Source organism: Cherax quadricarinatus, chromosome 52 (genome assembly GCF_038502225.1).
Source record: "Cherax quadricarinatus isolate ZL_2023a chromosome 52, ASM3850222v1, whole genome shotgun sequence".
Taxonomy (NCBI): domain Eukaryota; kingdom Metazoa; phylum Arthropoda; class Malacostraca; order Decapoda; family Parastacidae; genus Cherax; species Cherax quadricarinatus.
The window spans coordinates 12,521,434-12,547,183 of NC_091343.1; the positions used below are offsets into that span (position 1 = coordinate 12,521,434).

General features: G+C 37.9%; 1 protein-coding gene across 11 annotated transcripts in view; it reads left to right on the forward strand.

Annotated features, from left to right (window-relative positions):
• The window catches only part of LOC128696806 (RUN and FYVE domain-containing protein 2), a 149,361-nt gene extending 124,001 nt beyond the window's left edge, over nt 1–25,360 (forward strand). For 9 of the 11 annotated variants that reach the window (XM_070096067.1, XM_070096068.1, XM_070096064.1 and 6 more), the window contains 2 exons: nt 11,556–11,708; nt 21,105–21,578. In XM_070096067.1, the coding sequence (XP_069952168.1) occupies nt 11,556–11,708; nt 21,105–21,470 (519 nt within the window). In that variant the 3' untranslated portion in view covers nt 21,471–21,578. Of the gene's footprint in view, nt 1–11,555; nt 11,709–21,088; nt 21,579–22,378 lie in introns of those variants that run through there. The other 2 variants (XM_070096065.1, XM_070096069.1) reach the window with 2 other exon arrangements.
• Nucleotides 25,361–25,750: the final 390 nt, after the last annotated feature.

Genomic DNA, 25,750 nt, shown 5'->3' on the forward strand with positions numbered 1-25,750 from the left:
ACACTAATATACAAAATTTGATGGAAAACTTGCAGAATTACTCAGGCTTGAAGTTGAAGGTCTAGGTGCAATATATGCATTGGAAATTTCTCCCAATTTGAGTCCTGTTTAAAGCTGATCCCATTACTCATTTTGATGAAATTCTAACCTCTTTTGCTAGTATGCCTTCTGTTCCATCAATTGAACACAAAAACCACCCATTCAACTATCAGAACTAACCTATAAAGTACACAGAAGTCGGTAATTTGCCAAGTTTTACACAAAATTAAAAAGTACCAATTAAAAAATAGTCCAAAACAAACACCGTAGACATTCCAGGCGCTAAAACAATATTTCCTCTGTTCATTTATTGCATCACCAAGGCTCTCCTATATTACACTTGCCATACATTTTGAATTTATTACAAAAAATTGAAGATTTACCATATTTCTTGGATAAAAAAAATATAGCCAGGAATGATTGGTCATGGTTTATAGTATAACTATATCTGGAGGGTGTTCCAGGGGCTAATGCTCTTAAAGCCCAGTCCATGAAAAGTCCAAAAGTTTCCTACCCCATGGGGAAATGAATCCCACATGACAGGCAGGAATACTTACCCCTATACTACCTAGTAAAAATCTATAAAACACTGGGAGGTGTAGTGGGGCCTTACCTGTCCTCAGGGAAATTGGCAAAAATCAGTTATTTCAGCTATTTTTAGTCCATTTTCAAGCTACTTCCAGTTCTGAAACCAATAAAATCATAAAAAAAAAAAATCCTAGCAAACATCTCAAAGTTGCTATTTTTAATCAAATAAGGTCAGAGTTTTGATTTTTCATCATGCGCTACATGGGGCAGGATTATTTTTTTAAACTGTGCACTCACCACACAGACCCACTCTCATATATAGGCCAAAATATAGATCTACCTGAGGGACCCAGTTGTCTATAACATAGAGATGTAATGATGGAAAGGTAGCTTCATAGTGTATTATTAGGTTTTACTTTTCATAGTTAAAATTTGACTATTGTCAAGGTGAAAGGAGTGTTATTTTCACCAAATAATGTCTTTCCATAAAGTATGTGTTGACAGTGTAACTGACAACTGAGAACCACATAGAAGACAGTTATATTCATATACTGCAAACTCAACATTCCAGCTTAGTATCAGTGTTATTTCCATGTTCTTATTTTTTTTTTTTTTTATTTAGCAAGTCAGACATCTCCCAGTGAGACAGGGTGACCCAAAAAGAAAGAAAAAAAATCCCTGAGAAGAAAATACTTTCATCACCATTCAACACTTTCACCTCACTCATACATAATCACTGTCATTGCTGAGGCCCTCAGACATGACAGTTTAGAAGTCCCTCCAAACTGTCGGTATCCCAAACCCCTCCTTTAAAGTGCAGGCATTGCATTTCCCATTTCCAGGACTCAAGTTCAGCTAACCGGTTTCCCTAAATCTATCAATCTTCTTTCAACAAACCAGTCGTATCCCACCGAGGCAGGGTGGCCCAAAAAGAAAAACAAAAGTTTCTCTTTTCAAATTTAGTAATTTATACAGGAGAAGGGGTTACTAGCCCCTTGCTCCCGGCATTTTAGTTGCCTCTTACAACACGCATGGCTTAGAGAGGAAGAATTCTGTTCCACTTCCCCATGGAGATAAAAGGAAATAAACAAGAACAAGAACTAGAAAGAAAATAGCAGAAAACCCAGAGGGGTGTGTATATACTATATGCTTGTACATGTATGTGTAGTGTGACCTAAGTGTAAGTAGAAGTAGCAAGATGTACCTGAAACCTTGCATGTTCATGAGACAGAAAACAAAAAGACACCAGCAATCCTACCATCATGTAAAACAATTACAGGCTTTCGTTTTACACTCACTTGGCAGGATGGTAGTACCTCCCTGGGCGGTTGCTGTCTACCTACCTACTACCTAAATTTACCTAAATCCCTTCACTAAATATTACCCTGCTCACACTCCAACAGCTCGTCAGGTCCCAAAAACCATTCGTCTCCATTCACTCCTACCTAATACACTCACACACACTGGAAGTCCAAGCCCCTCACCCACAAAACCTCCTTTACTCCCTCCCTCTAACCTTTTCAAGGTCAACCCCTACCCTGCCTTCCTTTCCCCACAGATTTATACTCTATCCAAGTGATTCTACTTTGATCCATTCTCTCTAAATGACCAAACCACCTCAGCAACCCCTCTTCAGCCCTCTGACTAATACTTTTAGTAAAGCCACACCTCCTCCTATTTTCCACACTCCGAATTCTCTGCATAATACGTATTTACACCACACATTGCCCTTAGACAGGACAGCTCCACTGCCTCTAGCCGCCTCCTCGCTGCAGCATTTACAACCCAAGCTTCACACCCATATACGAGTGTTGGTACCATTATACTTTCATGCATTCCCTTCTTTCTTTGGCTTGCATAATGACAACAAAGATGACTTTGATATTGCAGCATCTGTTCTTCAATGAATGATTATTACAATTACTACAAGATTTTTTTTTTAACACGCCGGCTGTTTCCCAACCAAGACAGAGTGACTCAAAAAGAAAGAAAAACCCAAAAAGAAAGAAACAACTTTCATCATCATTCAGCACTTACACTATCACTCACACCTAATCACTGCTTTTGCAAAGGCACTGAAATTTGACAGCTTAGATGTCCCTCCAAACTTCTAATATCCCAAACCCCTCCTCTAACCCTTTGAAGGTCCAGAGGCCAAATCTCAAAGTGACAGCCAGGGTCCAAGAATTTAAAAAAAAAAAAGAAAAAAATATTTTTTCTTATGAAATGGTAGAGAATCTTCTAAAGGTAATAAAACAAAAATTATGAAATTTGATGGAAAATTGACGAAATTATGCTCGTGAATTTTGGATCGTCAGTGATATTTATGCATCACCAATTTTGCCAACTTTGACTCCCATTTTAGGTCAATTACATTATTCCAGTTGACCAAATTCTTATCTATTTTGCTAGTATTACTTCTGTTTTATCTATTGAGCACAAGAAATTGCCCAGTCAACTGTTTCAACTACCCAGTAAAGTGATCGGAAATTGGTAATTTGACCAATTTTACACAAAGTTCAAAATATTCCAATTTCAAAATAGGGTCCAGAATAAATAATGCAGGCATTCATGGCACTGAACTAACATTTCCCCTGTTCATTAGTTACATTTTCAGGCTTTACAAATGAATTCCATTTTGATTTTTTATTCACATAATGAATTTTTATTCACTCCAATAAAATAGAAAATTTACTGTTATGCAATGTTGTAATAATTGTGTAAATAATATCAACACATTTGTGAACGTATATTAGACCCACCAGCTGAAGCTTATTAGACTTGTGATGTCATTTGTTTACTCCTGAACATTGACAAAAATTTGAGCTCAGTTTCAAGCCATTTTCAGTGCTAAAACCAATCAAAATTATCTCAGTTTCTGTAATATATCGTCTATTCTATTAATTGACATGAAGAAATTGTGAAAACAACTGTAAAAAATTTACGAAAAAAACTGCAAAGTCGCTGCTTTAATCCAAAATTACGGTGGCAGTTTTTTTCTCTCATTATGCACTGTGTGCTGCAGGATTTGTTTTATGTGGTGCACACTTTCCACATAGATGTATTCTCTCATATCTCGGCCCAAATTTACTACTCATATGTTATCTGAGCTGAGCTCATGGCGTAGATCTACGATTTGGACCCTGGCTTCAAAGCTGTAGATCTATGGGATGAACCCTGAAAGGGTTAAAGTGCAGGCATTGTACTTCCCATTTCCAGGACTCAAGCCCAGCTAACCGGTTACCCATGCTTCACACCCATATAAGAGTGTTAGTACAAATATCCTTACATATTTCAGTACTATATTACTCTATGATATTTTTTTAATCATGACCATGTTGTAAGTAATGATTTTATGTACAGTAGTACAAAGGTTAAAGATGATAGCTATAATTTAGTTTATTTGACACTATTGGTCCTGTGCTCACCCATGATGCCATGTGCGAAGTTTGGTACTGTAGATCTATGGAGTAGGACATTAGAAAGGAAATAAGAGGAGAGAGTAGGAAGAGAGACACCTATATTTTGGTAAACATAATTGCTGTCTGCTCAACTTCTTGTTGATGTGTCCCAGGTAGCTTGAGACAGTCCAGCACAGCAGACAGCTTGGTGAGTCTTTGGGCCCAACACCACTGAGTAATATTTCAATCCTCCTTGTACTAAAACCCATAACAGCTCTTTTCACTTGGACAACATTTTATTTATAGATTTGTTATTTTGCATCTGGGTTAACATATCTCAGTGGATTATGATCTCTCTTGTCCTTCAAGGAGGGTTCCTTGATGCTGTTGATGAGCTCTTGATCCAAAGAAGTGGAGCTGTTGTCCTCTTCAGGTCAAACCTAGATTGCAATCCATTTCCTAGGTGCTATATGACCCTTATGGGTTTGGTACTTCCCCATGATTATAATATATTATGGCTAGTATACACAGCAGTGAGGGAGAGAGATGCACTGAATTATTCTAGTGCCAGCACCAATATTAGACTCATAACAAATACATAATTGTGCTGATGTTTCTATAACTTGGCTAAGAAGTAAGATATTTGTTGACTGTTCCTTCATCACTTGGATCTATGCACAACCAAAAAAAAAAGTGCCGTACTTTAGGGTAATATTTAGTGAAGGGATTCAGGGAAACCGGTTATTTTTATATAGCCGGACTTGAGTACTGGAAATGGGAAGTACAGTGCCTGCACTTTAAAGGAGGGGTTTGGGATATTGGCAGTTTGGGGGGATATGTTGTATATCTTTATACATATATACTTCTAAACTGTTGTATTTGGGCACCTCTGCAAAAACAGTGATTATGTATGAGTGAGGTGAAAGTGTTTTCTTTTTTGGGATTTTCTTTCTTTTTGGGTCACCCTGTCTCAGTGGGAGACTACCGACTTGTTGAAAAAATAAAAATCAGCATTGGAGAACTGCTTAATACCTGCTTTCCCCTTTCAATTTCTTTTTTTCTTTTAACACTTGCCACTCCATTCGAATATTGCCTTAGAGCTAGTGAGGAATGGGTGATCTGGTAACCTTCAAGAGATTAGGGTAAAAATATCTGTAATGTCCTGAAATTCCTAGGAAATGTTTTCTGGTGCTGTGACACAAGGAAGCTTACCACAGTCTCTTCCTTGGTTACTACTGGGGTTATCTGCCCCTTACTGCAAAACTATTATGTGAATCTGACCACATTCATTGTCATTCTCACTCGCTGAACTCACTGGTATAATTTATCCAGCCTTTCCACATCCTTCTTTCATGTATTGCTGAATACTAACAAGTCATCTGGTACAGTTCTAACCAGTCCAACCCTCTTGTTATATTATACACCAGGCATTATAGCAACAGGCACTTAACTAGTCTCGAAAAGTGTAGCAAGACAGTGCCACAGCCCATTTTAAAGGAAGATGGCTGAAATTCTGTTCACCCACATGGTCAATGTAATTTAGTATCGACGTAACCCTCGAGTAAATTTAATTTACTGGCAAATTGGGCATTACCTCTTCTCCCCTTTTCTCTATCTTTTGGTGATGTTGTTCAGAGTAAAGAGTACTTATCCACTTGTGTTGCAGCAATGACTTCTTTCAATACTTGATACATATTTTCATGATCCCATCTGGCATGGGAACCATCGAACATTATTAAACCCAGTCACTTTCATTGAGCTCAGTCATTTTCTGTTAGAAGAGGAACCTTACCTCCTCATCTAAGTACACACCCACCTATTTGGTTTTACTCTGTATAATGATTACTTATATGGTGAAGTTACCCTAAGCTCCGTATCCTGAAGTTTCAAATACCAGAAATAAGGGATAACCTCAGATATACAGTTACGTTCATGTAGAAGTCAGATTATGTACTTGAGCTCATAAGTATGATTCAGCATGTGCACACTGTGATTCTTCAATGTTGTGGAAATCCTTACAGTAATTGCATATCTGATAACAATAGTAACCCCCTATTACTCCTTCCATAAGCTTATAAAAACAACTTCCTTTCCTCAATAAAAATAACACAGACAAGCTTGTCTTGGGATGTTTCTTTTAAGAGATTTGTATATTTATCTACAGACATGGATGCATTTGAACTAGAAGCATCAGACTCACTTCCAGAGCAAAAAAAAAAAAAAAAAAAAAAAAATTAACTACCACCCACACTGAAAATTTGTGGATGTTTCTGGGAAACATTTTCATCACTATAAAATGCATTTGATGAAAGAGTGGAGATTAAGTAGTTTTCAGGATATAAGGTGCTGTTGGAGTGTAAACAGGATAACATCTATAAAAAGCTAGAAGGAAACTACTGGTAGTTAGCCAAATGTGAGTTCTGAAGAAGAGCAGTGTAGTGCAAATGGTCCAAACAGATATATACGTTTTTACGCTAGTGCCCCAAACATATACAGTGGACCCCCGGTTAACGATTTTAATCCGTGCAAGAGGGGTAATTGTTATGCGAAATAATCGCTATGTGAATGAATTTTCCCCATAAGAAATAATGGAAATCAAATTAATCCGTGCAAGACACCCAAAAGTATGAAAAAAAAAATTTTACCACATGAAATATACATTTTCCCACACACAAAGAGAAGGATACATGCACAATAGTAGAGTAGTACATGCACAGTATATATTGTGCATGTACTAGTCTACTAAATGAAGAATAAATGACACTTACCTTTATTGAAGATGCAGCAATGACGGATGAGACACTGTGTCCTGGGAGTGCCTTTTCCTCCTGAGTACTGTAGGTCCTGTTTGGCATTTTCTTCCAGAACAGGCCTTATCACACTGTGTATGCCACTACGATTCTTAAATCTCTCAAACCAACCTTTGCTGGCTTTAAATTCACCAATATGAGCACTAGTTCCAGGCATTTTTCCCTGTTCACCTGGGTGTTAGTCGACTTGTGTGGGTTGCATCCTGGGAGACAAGATTAAGGACCCCAATGGAAATAAGTTAGACAGTCTTCGATGACACTGACTTTTTTGGGTTATCCTGGGTGGCAAATCCTCTGGGGTTAATTGTTTCTTGGTATTCTCAATAAGCCACACCAACAACGGTGCTACAGCAGCAGCTGACAGTGCAGCAGCAGCAGCAGCTGTACCACCAATAGTAGCGATGGTTGATTGGGGTTTATTATACAACCTGGCCAGCTCGGAGACATGCACTCCACTTTCATACTTATCAATGATCTTTTTCTTCATCTCTATTGTAATTCTCACCCTTATTGCTGTAGGGTTGGCACTAGAAGCTTTGTTGGGGCCCATGGTCACTTATTTTCCAGAAAAAGCACCGAAAACACTGTAATAATACGAAATATTCCGATTGTATGCTTGGATGTTACCGCGGAGGCTGGCTGGTAAACAATACCACCGGCAGAACATGTGAGCGTGGCTCAGGCCGCACATTGGACGCGTCTCGGACGAAAATCGGTAAGCGGGTTTTTAAGCGGTATGTGAGGCAAAATTTTTGCAATTAAAGTAAGCGGTATGCGAAATAATCGCTATGTGATGCCATCGTTATGCGGGGGTCCACTGTATATACGTTTTATTTTTCCTGCCTTCAAATTTGGCACAATTGGCCTGAGATGCCTTGTCTGCATAGAATGGGTCCTAACACTAAGTGTGCGTGGCATTAAAAAAATCTGGGACCACTTAGTACCTTGTGGGATCACCAGTTCAAATGAGCGCCAGCTAGAGCAAACAGCGCAGCAAACACCTTAGATTCACTGATGTCATGTAGTATTAACACTCCCATTTTAAGAAGTAATTTTGACCCTGAGTTTAGTGGCTTTGAGGTGGATGTGGCCACAAGTGGTCAAGGAAATATCAAAAAACCTCGATAATAACCCATGTGCAATATTTGTGCAACACCCTTTCAGAATGTCGTATAATCTATGCCCTAAGTCAAGAGAAACAATTCTGGCTGGCTGGCTGCCTGCCTGCCTGGCTGGATGACTGGCTGACTGATTGGCTGGCTAGCTGGCTGGCCAGCTGTGTGGCTGGCCGGCTGCTGGCTCTATCTCCGTTTGTCTGTCTGTGTCTCTGTCTTTGTCTATCTTTGTCTCTATCTATTGCTGTCTATCCCTGTCTATCTCTGTCTGTCTCTGTCTATCTCTTTCTACCTGTCTGTCTCTGTCTCACAGGCACACATAAATACAGTGGACCCCCGGTTAACGATATTTTTTTCACTCCAGAAGTATGTTCAGGTGCCAGTACTGACCGAATTTGTTCCCATAAGGAATATTGTGAAGTAGATTAGTCCATTTCAGACCCCCAAACATACACGTACAAACGCACTTACATAAATACACTTACATAATTGGTCGCATTCGGAGGTGATCGTTATGCGGGGGTCCACAGTACACGTATAGTATAAATTACCTAGGATAACCCAAAAAATCCAGACAAAGTGCTATACTCTGCTTGAAGATGTGAGTAAAGGTGATGACGCAGTCTTGTGGCTCTCTCTGAGACAGCTAGACGGATAGACAGATAGGGAGCTTGACAGACAGACAAATAGACAGACATGTTTGTGTACCAGCGACAACAAAGGAGGAAAGGAGGGCGATGCTCATCAAAAGTCACCTCTAATGTTTTCTTTTATTTGCTGCACCCTCGTGTATGCTCATCAAATGTAAGCTCTTATCAGATGTTATCTCATCTTATCACATCACTGTCAGGGGTGGACTTTGTTTTTCATGCTTCAAGGCAACTTATTATTTTATTATTATTTCCTCCTCCTCCTCCTCCCTCCCTCCTTCCTCCCTCCCTCCCTCCCTCCTCCCTCCCTCCTCCCTCCCTCCCTCCCTCCCTCCTCCCTCCCTCCCTCCCTCCCTCCCTCCCTCCCTCCCTCCCTCCCTCCCCTCCCTCCCTCCCCTCCCTCCCTCCCTCCCCTCCCTCCCTCCCTCCCTCCCTCCCTCCCTCCCTCCCTCCCTCCCTCCCTCCATCCCTCCCTCCCTCCCTCCCTCCCCTCCCTCCCTCCCTCCCTCCCTTCTCCCTCCCTTCTCCCTCCCTCCTCCCTCCCTCCTCCCTCCCTCCTCCCTCCCTCCTCCCTCCCTCCCTCCTCCCTCCCTCCTCCCTCCCTCCTCCCTCCCTCCTCCCTCCCTCCTCCCTCCCTCCTCCCTCCCTCCTCCCTCCCTCCCTCCTCCCTCCCTCCTCCCTCCCTCCTTCCTCCTCCTTCCTCCTCCCTCCTCTACTTCCACATCTCCAAAAATGACAATTTGAGTACAATTTCAGTACTTAATACTAGTGCCAGAGCAAAGATTGGTTATGAAATGACAAGAACAACTATAAATTGTAATTATCAGAACATGAAAAATAGAAAAAAGGTATATCAGCAACACTTTTGCAAGCGGCAGCGCCCCATGTTGCCGCCAGGTGATCCCCAAGTGCCAACTTTGCGGCCTCATATCTCGGTAAGTACTGACTCTAAATTTTTTTTTTTTATTCAATAATCCTTAATTTTTTTTTTTTTTTTTTTTTTTTTTTTTTTTTTTTTTTAAAAAAAAAAGTTTTTTGTATTTTTCAAAATATTCGGGCACTGGGGTAGTGAACATACGTTTGGACCATTTACAATGTGTTTCCACCTTTGGGTCACCCTATCTGTATGTGAAATGGCATTGTAATGTGAATAAAAAGGAAAAAATAAACTGTTTCTTAATGAGCAAGCTAAAAAATTAAGATGCAATAAAAGCAAAGGCAAATATTGGTCAACTAAAACATAGAATATTTGATTTTATGAGCAAGTTGTTAAACACAATTAAGTTCCATCATCTATTAGAGAAGTGGAAATCAGATTGTATCTTGGATTTATGAGTCATATTTCACGAACAGGAGAGTTTTATATAGAGAGATACTCAAACTTTGTTTTAATAATTTGTCTGATTAATTTCTGATTCCTAAGGCAGGTGGACTAACCCTTTCAGTGGCTACCATGTAGAACTACGTTGTTGAGAACAGGGTCCCTCATGTAGTTCTATGTCATGAGCTCAGCTCACTCAGATAAACTGTAAATGGTAAATTTTGGCCTAGGTATGAGAGAATTGGTTCATGAGGTGAGAGTGTACAGTACAAAAAAAAAGTCCTTCTCCACACTGCGTGATGGGAAAAAATTGAAATTGAGATCGTAGTGGAAATATTCAACTTTTGCTGATTTTCCTGAGGACAGGTAAGGCCTCCCTACACCCCCTGATCGGTTTCTTGTTTTTTGATAGGTCTAATTCACAGTAAACTATGACCGATCATTCCTGGTTATATTTTATTATCTGAGAAATAAGAGTAAATCTTCTATTTTGGTGTAATTATGAATTCAATATTGAAGGCAAGTGTAATATAGGAAAGGCCTTGGGACATGATTAATGAATAGGGGAAATGTTTTAGTGCCAGGAATGTCTACATTGTTTATTTTGGACTATTTTTTAAATTGGTATTTTGTAATTTTGTGTAAAATTTTACAAATTATTGGCTTCTGTGGACTTTATAGGGTACTTGTAATAGCTGAATGGGCAGTTGCTTGTGCTCAATCAAAAGAATGGAATGCATACTAGTGAAATAGTGGAATTGGCTTAAAATAGTACTTAAAGTGGGTGAAATCACAGATGTGCAAATTGAACCAAGGTCACTAAATTTGCGCCTGTTTAATTCCATAAGTTTTCCTTTAATTTTCGTGCTTTTGGTGTCATTACCTCCAGAAAAAGATTCTCTACCTTTTCATAAAAAAAAGGGGACACTAAGAGTAATATTAATTTTGGGGATCCTGACAGTGAAAGAGCTAAAGCAGTGATTCATTCACCTACATAAAGATTCTTCATCAGTAATGCCAAGAAAGTTACTGGTAAGTACTCTTAGCTGTCAAATAAGAGTGGCTCAAAGATGATTACAGTTCGTAAGTTTCTGCTTACGCAACGAGATTTCATAAGCTTGATTTTCTCTTGCAATGAGATTTGTATAATGCAGATGTCCCTTACTTTATGCAGTAGTTGCATACTAGGTTCAAGTCAATTGCACTAAACTCGAAAAGGCCATCACCACAATTCTGCATAATAAGAAATCTTCAGTACACATACAGAGAATGTATTCCACACATGAAATTACCGATAAAAATGGGATATTGCATTAGTGCAAATTCACATAAAACTAGGGAAAAATCTGTACTGTTTCATGAAGATAACAAGTTGTGTAAAGAGTACCTGGGCAGATCTGGGGACCTCACTTGATGGCTTATTCAGTGAGATGGTACTCGTCTGTTTGTACTCACCTATTTGTGATTGCAGGGGTCAAGTCATTGCACCTGGCTCTGGCTCTCCGCAAGTCGCTACTAGGTCCATTCTCTCACTGCTCCAAGAGCCTCATCCTGTATGAGTGAGATAGCCAGAGTCAAGTACTCCTTGCACAACTTGATCTTTCCTGTAATATTATCGTGTTTTTTCATTAATATAACCTTTAAAATTGGGCAGTAATGATGAAGATGAATGTTTGCCTAATTTTTTTCAGATATCAGATGGCGAACTCTATTCTTCCACCATAGAAACAGACCTTAAAATAGAGAGAGAATGGCGACAGTCCTTGCAAGAGGCTCTTGTAAAAGACCGGGAAATTAATGCTGAATGTCAACAGAAAATTGCAGAACTTAGGAAGCAGCAAGAGGTACACCATCAAAATAACATGTAGTAAGAGTATGACTGTGAGCCAACAAGCAGTGGAAAAAGCTGTGTATAACAAAAGGGGATCTTTTATTATTATGGCATTTCACCTATTAGGACACTATCAGTACAGGAAATATGCAAAACATCACCTTATAAATAAAATGAATGGGGGTAAAGTAGCTCGGATTGATGTAAAAACAGAAATATTGAAAGCAGGTGGGATATAGTTTAGAGTGGTTGGTGCATTTGTTCCATAAATGTATGAAACGGGGAGGGTACCTAGGGAATGGGAGAAAGCATGCATAGTCCCTTTGTATAAAGATAGTGTAAGAATTATAGGGGGAAAAGCCTATTGAGTATACTAGGTAAAGTGTATGACGAGTTATTATTGAAAGAATTAAGGGTAAGATGGAGAGCAGGATTGCAGATGAACAAGGAAGTTTTAGGAAAGGTAGAGGATATATAGATCAAGTGTTTTCACTGAAGCATATAAGTGAACAGTATTTCATTTCAAGGTCATTATGCATTCAGTGGGTACCTGAGTTAACAAGGAAGTGATGTCCATATCAGCAAGTTTCCTGTTTTTGATGGAGTTACCCAGATGAGTGGGGATATTTGAATGTTTTGGTGTGTGGGACTGGTAGTGTCTAGAAGCTTAGAAAGGTGTATTGCCAGAAGACCAGCTAGTCATTGAGACACACTGCCAGTACCAAAGATAGTAAGGTTTGTAGTTTTTTGCAAGTGATAAATAAGTGTTGGTCTTACTGTTTGTGGGAAGAAGGTAGCAAAGCTTTTTTCTTTTGACATCCTTAAGAGAATTGGATATCAAATTGAGGAGGAGGAATATGGAAGAAGTGAATGTTTTCAGATACTTGGGGGTTGATGTGTCGGCGGATGGACTTATGAAGGATGAGGTTAATCATAGAATTGATGAGGGGAAAAAAGGTGAGTGGTGCATTGAGGTATATGTGGAGTCAAAAAACGTTATCTATGGAGGCAAAGAAGGGAATGTATGAAAGTATAGTAGTACCAACACTTATATGGATGTGAAGCTTGGGTGGTAAATGCAACAGCGAGGAGACGGTTGGAGGCAGTGGAGATGTCCTGTCTAAGGGCAATGTGTGGTGTAAATATTATGCAGAAAATTCGGAGTGTGAAAATTAGGAAAAGGTGTGAAGTTAATAAAAGCATTAGTCAGAGGGCAGAAGAGGGGTTGTTGAGGTGGTTTGGTCATTTAGAGAGAATGGATCAAAGTAGAATGACATGGAAAGCATATAAATCTATAGGAGAAGGAAGGAGGGGTAGGGGGTCGTCCTCGAAAGGGTTGGAGAGAGGGGGTAAAGGAGGTTTTGTGGGCGAGGGGCTTGGACTTCCAGCAAGCGTGTGTGAGTGTGTTAGATAGGAGTGAATGGAGACGAATGGTACTTGGGACCTGACGATCTGTTGGAGTGTGAGCAGGGTAATATTTAGTGAAGGGATTCAGGGAAACCGGCTATTTTCATATAGTCGGACTTGAGTCCTGGAAATGGGGAGTACAATGCCTGCACTTTAAAGGAGGGGTTTGGGATATTGGCAGTTTGGAGGGATATGTTGTGTATCTTTATACGTATATGCTTCTAAACTGTTGTATTCTGAGCACCTCTGCAAAAGCAGTGATAATTTGTGAGTGTGGTGAAAGTGTTGAATGATGATGAAAGTATTTTCTTTTTTGGGGATTTTCTTTCTTTTTTGGGTCACCCTGCCTCGGTGGGAGACGGCCGACTTGTTGAAAAAAAAAAAAAAAGATAATTTGCCTTGCTCTGGTAAGGAAAGTTTTGGTATCCTTGTTTTAATGTTGTACTGTGGTAGTCCCACAGGTATCTGGATCTCAGATCCATCTTTTTCTTCTATTGCAATCCTTTTGTTGATATTTTTAGCCAGGTTATTTGAATAGTACTGTGGTGATGGTTTCATGAAAGGCATTGGTTAGGATTTCCGGAATGTATTCTTTTAGGAAATGAGAGTTAGTGTCTGTTACGTGTGAGGAAATCAACATGTTGCCCTGGCTTCTGAATGCCCATGGAGAAGTTTAATTGTACACTCAGGGCCATTTTTCAATATTATAGATTTGGTGGTTAACCCTTTGACTGTTTTCGACGTATAAATACGTCTTACGAGCCAATGTTTCTGACGTATATATACTCAATAATTCTAGCGGCTTCAAATCAAGTGGGAGAAAGCTGGTAGGCCCACATGTGAGAGAATGGGTCTGTGTGGTCACTGTGCACCACATAAAAAAAATCCTGCAGCACACATTGCGTAATGAGAAAAAAAAAACTCTGATCGTTTTTTTGGAATAAAACGCCGACTTTGAGGTGTATTTTCGTATAGTATTTATTGTTGTATTTGCGTTTTCATGGTCTTAGGTGATAAAATGGAAAACATATTACAGAAATAGAGATGATTTTAATTACTTTTACGATGAAAACGACCTTGAAACTGAGCTCAAAGTAGCGGAAATGTTCGATTTTTACCAATGTTCAAGAGTAAATAAATCACACCACACGTCCAATACACGTCAACTGGGGAGTCTAATATTCTTTCACTAGTGCACTGATATTATTTATACCATTTTTACAATAATGCAGTCGTCTGCATAACAGTAAATTTTGTATTTTTTTGTATGAATAAAAAATCAAAATAGAAAGCAATAATAATATAAGAGGGGCCTAGAGATGTGACTAATGAACAGAGCATATGTTATTTTAGTGCCACGAATGTCTACCTTGTTTATTCTGGACCCTATTTTGAAATTGGCATCTTTTTTATTTTGCGTGAAATTGGCCAAATTGCCAATTTCTGACCACCATATTGGGTAGTCCAAATTAGTAAATGGGAGGTTTCTTGTACTCAGCTGATAGATAAAATGGAGTTCTAAAGAAATAGCTATGAGTTTGGTCAACTGGAACAACGGAATTGGCTGAAAATTGGGCTCAAAGTCGGCGAAATCGCCGATACGCGTATGTCGCCGAGACCGCTAACTTCGCGGGAGCATAATTCCACGAGTTTTCGACCAAATTTCGAACTTTTGGTGTCATTACCATCGGGAAAAGATTCTCTATCATTTCATAAGAAAAAATAATTTTTTTTTTTTTCAAAAATTGAGCGACATAGAATGACAGTTTCAGAGAGGGGCCTGAAACAGTCAAAGGGTTAAACAAATTGAGGATGATATCTGCTATTCCACTGATGCTTTGTAGCTGTTGTTACAGAGTGTTCTGACATTTGAGTTTTTTTTCTGAGGTTTATTGTCATTGGAAACTCGCCTTCTGATGTTAGGAATACACTGAGTCATTGGAGATGAGTATTTCATAACAAGCTCCAGAAAAATAAACATATATCTTCTCAGAACATTATGACAACAGCACATTAAGAAACACTGAAAGAGCAGACATCATTGTCAGTTTGCTTAACCACCAACTCTCCATCACTGAGACAAAGGCCCTCATCCTGAGATTTAAGGTCTCCATGGACATTAAGAAACCAGGGCAATATATTTATTTCATCACAAAGAACCAGAGACAATGGGCAGTGCCAGAATTTCTGTACTGGGGAATGGCTTAGGGGTGGCTATCTGGTTGGAAGGAGGGCTAGGAAAGATGCCTTGAAGAACCATTGTTTATTTGGGGACTCTCCCTCTAGTGCTGCCACTGCCAGAGACACTCTGACTCAGATTTCCTAACCTGGTGGTTTCTTCAGGAAACCACCACTCCAGCACTACCCAAGTGATTATTAATGCTTTATGCAACCTAGCCAAAAATATCAGCGAAGGTTATACAAGAGCAAACAAAGATGGAGGAGTTGTGATGCCTAATAACTACTACCAGGAGAAGCTACTTGATTTACTCTTGAGATGTAGGTACCTATGAGACTGCTACAGAATAAAGCCTAAATTAGGAAAACAAAACTTTCCTCACTAGACACTAGAAGCAGACAAATTTTCTAAAAGACTTGCAAGGAAAATAACCTTTTTTACCTACTTACCAAACCTAGACCCACACACACTAATGAATTGCCAAATAATTCACAATTTACATGTATCACTATGTCCTATTACCCCTGCTATTGGCAGTGTGCCTCAATAACTAGCTGATCTTCTGGCTAAACATCATTCTAAGCTTTTAGGCACTATCAGTCCCTCATGCTAGTCTGGACATCACTTTCCTGCTCATGTAAGTCTCTGATAACCTTTTTGAGGGTCAGTGCCATGATTCTACAGCTTTGAAGCTAGGGTCAGTGCCGTAGATCTACACCATAAGCTCAGCTCAATCAGATAAGCTGTGAGTGGTAAACTTGGGTCTAGATATGAGAGAACACACCTTTGTGGTAAGTGTGAACCATATAAAAAATCCTGCAGCACGCAGTGCACAAGAAAAAAAACTGCGACCATGTTTTTGGATGAAAACTGCAACTTTGCTGTGTATTTTTGTGTGGTTTTTATGGTTGTATTCCTGGTTTCTTGGTTTCATTTGATAGAATGGAAGAAATATTATAGAAATAAAGATTTTTTTTTTGTTTTATTACTGAAAATAGCTTGAAATTGAGCTCAGAGTAGCGGAAATGTTCGTTTTTTGCCAGTGTTCAAGAGGAAATAAAACACATCTTGCATCCAATACACATCATTTGGTGGGTCTAATATGCATTCACAAATGTGCTGATATTATTTATATAATTAATACAATATTGCATAACAGTGTGAATAAGAATTCTTTATGTGAATAAATAATCAAAATGGAATTCATGTGTAAAGCCTGGAAATGTAACTAATGAACAGAGTAAATGTTATTTTAGTGCCAGGAATGTCTGCATTGTTTATTCCAGACCCTATTTTGAAATTAGAATATTTTAAACTTTGTGAAATTGGCCAAATTACCAATTTCTGATCACTTTATTGGGTAGTTGAAATAGTTGATTGGGCAGTTTCTTGTGTGCAGTAAATAAAATAGAAGGGATACTAGTGAAATAGCTAAGGATTTGGTTGACTGGAACAATGTAATTGGCTTAAAATAGGGGTCAAAGTGAGAAAACTCGCCAATGTGTAAATATCGCTGACACAGCAAAATTCACCATAGCGTAATTTCGTCAGTTTTCCATCAAATTTCATACTTTTTGTTTTATTGTCTTCAGAAAAAAATTCTCTACCATTTCATAAGAAAATAAAAAAAAAATTGAACATTTTTGAACCCTGTGGACAAGTTTCAGATCTGGAGTCTGGACCCTGAAGGGGCTAAACCAAGTAATCACCTTTCTCCAGAATTCCACCGTCACAGACCTTGATTGTTCCCTTCCCATGCAAGACTACATCAACCTAATTGAACTGTGTGTGACCTTCAGCCTTTTTTCTTTTGAGGATATTTAAAGTTTTTTTTTTTTTTTTTTTTTTTTTTTTTTTTTTTTTTTTTTTTTCTTAACAAGCTGGCCGTCTCCCACCGAGGCAGGGTGACCCAAAAATAAAGAAAAAATCCCCCCCCCCCCCAAAAAAAAATACTTTCATCATTCAACACTTACACCTCACTCATACATAATCAATGTTTTTGCAGAGGTGCCCAGAACACAACAGTTTAGAAGCATATACATATAAAGATATACAACATATCTCTCCAAGCTGCCAATATCCCAAACACCTCCTTTAAAGTGTAGGCATTGTACTTCCCATTTTCAGTACTCAAGTCCGGCTATATAAAAATAACCAGTTTCCCTGATTCCCTTAACTAAACATTACCCTGCTCACACTCCAACAGCTCATCAGGTCCCAAATACCATTTGTCTCCATTCACTCCTATCTACCACACTCATGCATGCTTGCTGGAAGTCCAAGCCCCCGCCCACAAAACCTCCTTTACCCCCTCCCTCCAACCTTTTCGAGGACAACCCCTACCCCGCCTTCCTTCCCCTACAGATTTATATGCTCTCCATGTCATTCTACTTTGATCCATTCTCTCTGAATGACTGAACCACCTCAACAACCCCTCTTCAGCCCTCTGACTAATACTTTTATTAACTCCACACCTTCTAATTTTCACACTCCGAATTCTCTGCATGATATTTACACCACACATTGCCCTTAGACAGGACATCACCACCTCCTCGCTGCAGCATTTACAACCCAAGCTTCACACCCATATAAGAGTGTTGGTACCACTATACTTTCATACATTCCCTTCTTTGTCTCCATGGATAATGTTTTTTGTCTCCACATATACCTCATATACCACATATACCTAGATAGTAGGTTGGTAGACAGCAACCGCCCAGGGAGGTACTACCGTCCTGCCAAGCGAGTGTAAAACGGAAGCCTGTAATTGTTTTACACGATGGTAGGATTGCTGGTGTCTTTTTTTTTCTGTCTCGTACACATGCAAGATTTCAGGTACGTCTTCCTACTTCTACTTACACTTAGGCCATACTACACATACATGTACAAGCATATACTATATACACACCCTTCTGGGTTTTCTTCTGTTTTCTTTCTAGTTCTTGTTCTTGTTTATTTCCTCTTACCTCCATGGGGAAGTGGAACAGAATTCTTCCTCCGTAAGCCATGCTTGTTGTAAGAGGCGACTAAAATGCTGGGAGCAAGGGGCTAGTAACCCCTTCTCCTGTATATATTACTAAATGTAAAAGGAGAAACTTTTGTTTTCCTTTTGGGCCACCCCGCCTCGGTGGCCGGTGTGTTGAAAGAAAGAAGAAAGATATACCTCAATGCACCGCTCACCTTTTTTCCTTCATCAATTCTATGGTTAACCTCATCCTTCATACATCCATCCGCTGACACGTCAACTCCCAAATAGTATCTGAAAACATTCACTTCTTCCATACTCCTCCTCTCCAATCTGATATCCAATTTTTCTTTATCTAAATCATTTGATACCCTCATCACCTTACTCTCTTCTATGCTGAACAGAAGCACACATGACCAACTGCTCTAATTGTTGTTGTTGCTGACACGGTGAGAGAAGTGTTAAAAAGTGCCAGAAAGATGCAGTATTGTTGATGCTGTTGTTATTGTTAGCCGCTGTGAGAGTATCTAGCAAAGAAATGAGATGTATATTAGGCTCGATTAAATTTATTGAGAGCAGAAAAACTTGACTGCTGGTGGCTAATGTTTTTGCTCAGTATGCCATAGGCCCTCCACATTATTATTACATGAAATGCTAAAATGGACGAAACTTGCTTAGATATTTGTGTTCGTTTTGTCACAAAGAAAAGCAGAGAGATGGCTGTGGGTTCCCAACTCAGCAAAGTATTGGCAAGCTTTTATCTTGAACATCTTGAGATTGACCAACTAACCAATGTCATTCCTTGTTACATTACATGGCTTAGGTAAGTCAATGCTGTATTGGTCATACTACCGAGACGTTTCAGCCTTCAACCTCTGTTATGTTGGATCTTCTATTCAGTTTATATTTAAAGACGAAGAACAGCAGGACAGCTCTTTGCATTATCTGGCTGTCCTCATCAGAGATAATGATCCCCTCAAATATAATTCTTTAGAAAACTCATCAGTAAAGACAATTAAATTCACTTTATTTATTTAATTTATTTATTTAAAAATTTGTGCACACATACAGAGGTACAAAAAATACAGAAAAGAGCAGTATGCCAAAGCCACTTATACTATGCATAGCATTACGGGCTGGCTTAAAATTAACTTAAGATGAACTAAGCAATGATGACATCGGTGATAAAACTTTAATGTAAACAGATTACTATAAAGCACAAGTGAGTATTACAAAGACAGGTCATATGGTTGTATGCATTGTTGTACATTCAGTAGAATGGAGTATTCTGTTAGGTAGTGTATTTAAAAAATAATAAAGTTAGATTGGGTTTTAGGTTTAACATTTATGTGATATAATTGTGAGAAACATTTAAGATATACAATTAATAAGGTTCAGTTATTCAGTATTTATTTGGTTTTGGGTGAGTAAGTGATCTTTGAGAAGAGACTTGAATTTATAAACAGGTAGTGTTTCTTTTATATTTACAGGTAATGAGTTCCAGATTTTAGGGCCTTTTATGTGCATTGAGTTTTTGCAAAGTGTGAGATGGACACGAGGAACATCAAAGAGTTATTCAGTTTATATTTAAAGACGAAGAACAGCAGGACAGCTCTTTGCATTATCTGGCTGTCCTCATCAGAGATAATGATCCCCTCAAATATAATTCTTTAGAAAACTCATCAGTAAAGACAATTAAATTCACTTTGCTCTCACTGTGACTAGAGAGAGAAATGAAGCGTGATTATAGGTTTCATTTTACATGCTCTCAGGATCTATAGCACTGAGTACCTTATTGATAAACCAAACTTCACTGAGAGCCTTTTCGGCCTTGAAGTTCTCCAACATGTTATCCTCTTTTGCAGGAATAAAGCTCTTAGCATTTTCACCAGTCCAAAAGAGAAATCCACTACTAATCACCAACTGATTCAACCCACTGGATAAACCTCAAATTTAAACACCAATTACTCTGAACAACTGACATGGGCATCTCAGTCCTCACTACAAAGACTATTACATATAATTCACTAGGTCACCCTTCCTCAGTAAGAACACAATGGCTATTTACAGCATACAATGTATGACATATATATATGATCTTGTATACATAATTGAACAGCCAGAGATTTAGACACCCATTTCAGGAGTATAAATAAACCTGCAGAGTAGATGGCATCATGAATACATGCGTGATGCACCGCAACACACACAGACGGCTCATGAACTGGAAATGAGTGCATATATTATACCAGAAGAAAAACAGAGATAGATAACAGTGTTTAGAAAATGTAGCCATTTACATCACTAATACCATAACACAAAACAGGAAGGTTCCTTCTGGCAAAAGCTTTTGCAGAAACAATTTTTGGACCAGCAGACTTCTAATTATAATAATTGGACCAGCAGAAGAAGCATAACAACAGGATCTGACCTCTCCAGTGCAGACCTCTCCTAACCTCACCTGACCTCAAGTGTAGTATACCTCACTGTGGTTGACCTGGCACTTGATGCCATTTCTCCTACACCTGATGCATCTATCTCTTGAACAGTATATGCATGTCATTGTTTTGCATATATCCTGTACTTGATAAAGATTCTTGTTGGTGTGTTGGGACAATAAAAGGTCTCCTTTTGCTTTATGTATCTTTTTTTTTCCATCAACAATAGTATTTTTCAGTATTTTACTATAAAGTCTCCTCTAAACATATACATATAGTTATTGATTTATTCTGATTTTAAACAAAATACTATTGTATTTCTTAAAAGTTCTTAATTTATATTAATTTACAGCAAACACATCTATTTGTGAAAATTTATGCTGCCATATAAAAAATATATTCAGTTTCATTTCATTGTAGGAATACAACATCCTGAAAGGGGCTCACATGCAACTAATTTCTACTGTAGAAAACCAGGAAAGAACTCTCGAAGAGCTAGGAGCCCATCTTTCAGAATCTAAACTAAAGATGGCCGACCTTCGGGATGTTAGCAAGTCCCTGCGTGATGCTCAGTGGGCGCCTGACAAAGAAGCCACCAACTGTCGCCTTTGTGAAAAAGAATTTAGTATCTCCCGCCGTAGGCATCATTGTCGACATTGTGGTAACATATTTTGTCACAGTTGCAGTGATAACACTATGCCTCTTCCATCATCAGCACGACCAGTCAGAGTCTGTGACACATGCCACACTCAGTTGCTACAGCGTTACTCTAACTCTGAAAACTGATACATAATCTTACAGGAAGCAAGAGATCTGAATATTGATCTGGTTATACATTAATTAGGAATCTGATACATAAAAAAGTGTTGCCTGCAGTACTTTATATGGCTGAAATGCAGGAAGTATGGCACCAGACCTTGCTTCAGAGCAGTGCTTGAAAAGGTCAGCAACATATATATTCATGCATGCATGCATATGGCAAGGCTTTATAAACCAGGAGAGAACCCAGTAGTGGCTAGGGAAGAGGCAGGGCCAAGAGCCAAGATTCAACCCCTGCAACCATATTATAGGTGAGCATATAGGAGAGCATATACATATATACATACAGAAAACCCTCTCATAAAGTGCAGGTTATGTTCCTAAAAGTTGATGCCTTATAAAAAAGTAGTGTTATGTGAAGTGAAAAACATGGAAAAAGTGGGGTTAGGTTCCAGTCACCTCAAAATTTGTGAAAGTTTTTAAATATGTACAAATTACTAATAGCCTATCTTACATTCTAGTTAATATTACTTGTTGACATGGAAGTGTGTAGAAAGGGTTAATGTAATCTTACTGGGCTGAGATGAATAGCTGTGGTTCCTGTATTAATGTGGAAGCAGTGTTGTCAATAGTTAATGGTTATAATGGGAGGCTCATGTATTCTGCAATACAATACTTAATAGAGCTCTTGAGAAGGCTGTTTCAGAGCAATGCTTCTAGACATGTCAGAGTCCATTAGTGAAAAAGTCTGCAACTTTACCTATAACATGGAATTGCATACGTAACTTTTGCATTGTTAATTATTTATCTCTAGGTTCTTTTTCTTTATCCTTTTCTTTTATCTGCCTCTCTCTTTTCTGGGAATTAAGCTTCTTGTTCATTTATGTTTCTTTGTGTATATTTTCAAAGCCGTCACATCTCTCAGTCTTTTCCAGTGCTATAATTTCCTGGACCTGACCCATACTGAGGAAAAACTAGAGAAATTCCTTACCACAGAAGACCATAGTTCACTCCACCCTGCATTTATGGTTGATTCAGGCATTTTAACCTGTGACATTTTTATGTGCATAAGAGCATCTGCAATGTTGAATTTATGCTCTTATTCAGTGCTGCAGTGAGTTTTTCATTCTATTGTGTGTATAGAGGCACTTGAATGTTTTAATAATTCCTGAATCCAGTGGCTGTATCAAAGGTGTCATATTGAGCAATAAAAACCCAACCTTCATATTAAAGTCCATAGGCTGTACAATTGAAAAATGACTAATCTAATTATCAAGAACGAGAAGAGCTTAGGATGCAAGGTATTTTCTGGTCATTTATTGTACATCTTGACTTGCCGATTAATGATTTGAACCATTCAGCAGATAAGGCATCAGTCATTCATACTACTATGTTAGACTACTGAATAATAAGGCACATAGGTTTTGTCTTTGCCTTTTAAAGCACAAGGACTCTCCATAAAAAAATTAGCATAAGTTTGCACTTGAAATCACCTGTTGCATTTGTGTAAAGAAGCAAGATTTAGCTTTGAAATTAGGTCCAATTTTTTCTTGCTTGCCAATGTAAGTTCTTCACCTAGCACACTTCCAATGTAGTGCTGTCTCATCAGCATTAAACACTTGGTTTGGATTGTAACAGTCCTCAGAAATAATTTCTACAGAGTCAGTAGAGTAATTTCATGTGCTTTGTTATCATCTGACCCACTCTTGCCTCTAAATGTTGTTATGAAGCTGGTTAGTGCACTGGCCTGTGAGTTTTAGGACACACCCGCCTTGAGTTCATACCTTACCAGTTCTGTGATTTGCTTGCAATCGTGCTATTACGATTCCATGAGTCAATTACTTAATAATAGTTTAGAAGATATTGTGTAAAAATGGCTAATAAATTCACTTAAAATGAAGCTGGCAATAAAATTCTTTAAAATTTCTTTCTTTTGCTAGTACGTGCATACCAAACCAAATTTGAATTGCTCATGGTAAACCTCTGAAAATGTTGCATTGATAAGCTCCAGCCAGCGATGAGTTTACTGCTGGCTTATCCCTATCCAACCTAGCTCTCAGCTCTCCTATCAACTAGCACAGCTCTCAGTACCACTATAAACTGACCCAGCACTCAGCACCTACCAATCCAGCTTTCAGTATCAGTATTAAATTATTTATCATTTCTTTTTTTTTTTTTTTTTTTTTTTTTGTCATCTTACTCTTATCCCTATTCAATTTTAAAATATACAGTAATATTAATAGTTAAAATAAAAACACAAAATGATGCCTTAAACTTTTTAAAGTGGTGTATTGTAATTAATTATAATCTCTTAGCTCATCATATTTTGTGTCACATTATTTTTTTTGGGGGGGCTAGTTCCCTAGAACATTATTTTGAGTTCAACATTTTGATATAGGCCATCCAATTTGATTATAAAGTATTATAAAAAAAATAATTCCATATTACTAGCTCAGAAAATTAGGTTCCACATTTCTTGACAGATTTGCACTCAAAAACATAAATTCACTACATTCCATCAAATAACTATAAACTATTCCAAAAATCAGTGCATTTGATAAGAAACAACTGAGGGCATAAGTACTGTACACTGCATAATAAACAATTGGGTATTATGGGTCACTGTTTCCGTTTTTTAACTTAAAATTTATTAGCCAGTTTTTACCCCAAAAATACAAATCCCACCAAATAACCATGCACATTACCAAAGATTATTGTCTGTAAAGAAAAAATAAAGAATTACAACTACACCAAAAGTTTATACATCAAAAATGAGGTAAAACTACTGAGATAAAAAAAAATGTTGTCTTCACTGACTTTCATTGATATGGCAAAACATATTGTGGCAGTAACCCAGGTAATGAAATCTATTGTTGAAGTGTTTTTACACAATATAGTACAGTATAGTATAGTTCATATTTGCACAGTTATAAACTTTTTATGAAAGTAAAAAGATGTCTGTGCATAACAGCCTAGGTATAAATTTTATTTACTTATACTATATGAAATATAACCTACTGTGCATTACACTTTATTGGATAAAAATCAACAAAATTTTCATGTAGATAGGCAGAATAACTTGTTCTCTATTTTTACTGATGTTTTCATTTAATAATGTCATTGACCAGCCTTAACTCCAGATAACATGCATCCAGCTCATAATCATTAGTTGTACAAGTCATTTGTATATACTTATTGACATGATCTTTATAGTTTGTGTATATCATTTGTTTTTGCTTATAAACACTGTTATTGTCACCCAGAATTTCCTCCACACTTGCAGAACATATCTCAGTGTCCTTTGCTGGTCAAAGATCAGGCCTCAATTAGCGGACAGAGAAGCGAGCTTCAACCACTCTGTGTGTGAATGACCCACATGGGCTTAGTGCTTCATTAGGTACAATACAATATTTTACAAGGCTGTTTATATTTAGACAACATAGCAGATTATTTCATTTTTTATGTTAGCCATTGTTCCCCTTCAGAATCATTTATGATTAATATAAAAGCTAATTTCTCAACTGCAGCTTTCAGATTGTCATTACTTTTCCCACAACAGCAGTACACTGTTGAGTGAACTACCAATGCGTAGTATATTCCATGTTTTGGTATTTGATTGCTATCAGTGTCTTCCTTATGCATTTACTTGAAGCTACAATATCCTGAGCTGCCAAAGAAAAATATGCTCTGTATTCTTATCTTTTTGCTGTATGTCAGTAATTGTGCTCTGATAATTATCATACACACTCACAACTAGCTTGCCACACAATAGCTATGCTTTCTCTTCTTTAAGATATCCGTCTTTTGTTCAATGATTTATATAATTGCCTCTCTCTTATCAGGTCTAGAGCCATCTATTCTGCTCTTAGACATTTATGAAAGGTAGAAACCTTTAATAAATGATGATTGCACATTAATAGTATTGTTTTATGGCATATAATTCAATTCTAATACTAATAAATACTGTATACATTTTTTCTCACTTGATTATTGTAGTATATAATGTGCTGGTTTAATCAATATGATAATTATTTTTATTAACATAAATTGTATGATAGTAATTAATATTTATGCTTGACCATCATAATGGAATATAGATGACAGTTGAGTGTGGCACATTTGTTCACACTTAACCAACACTTTTTCCTCCGTGTCAGGCAATCTGTTTTTTTTTTTCACTGATTTGAAATGCTTTTTTAATTGTTTCATATCTAAACTGACAAAGTAATTGATTAAGGGCTGATTTGAATAATAGAATGTCGCTTCATTGAGCAATCATTGAGAAGTTATTTATTTTATAAGCCTGT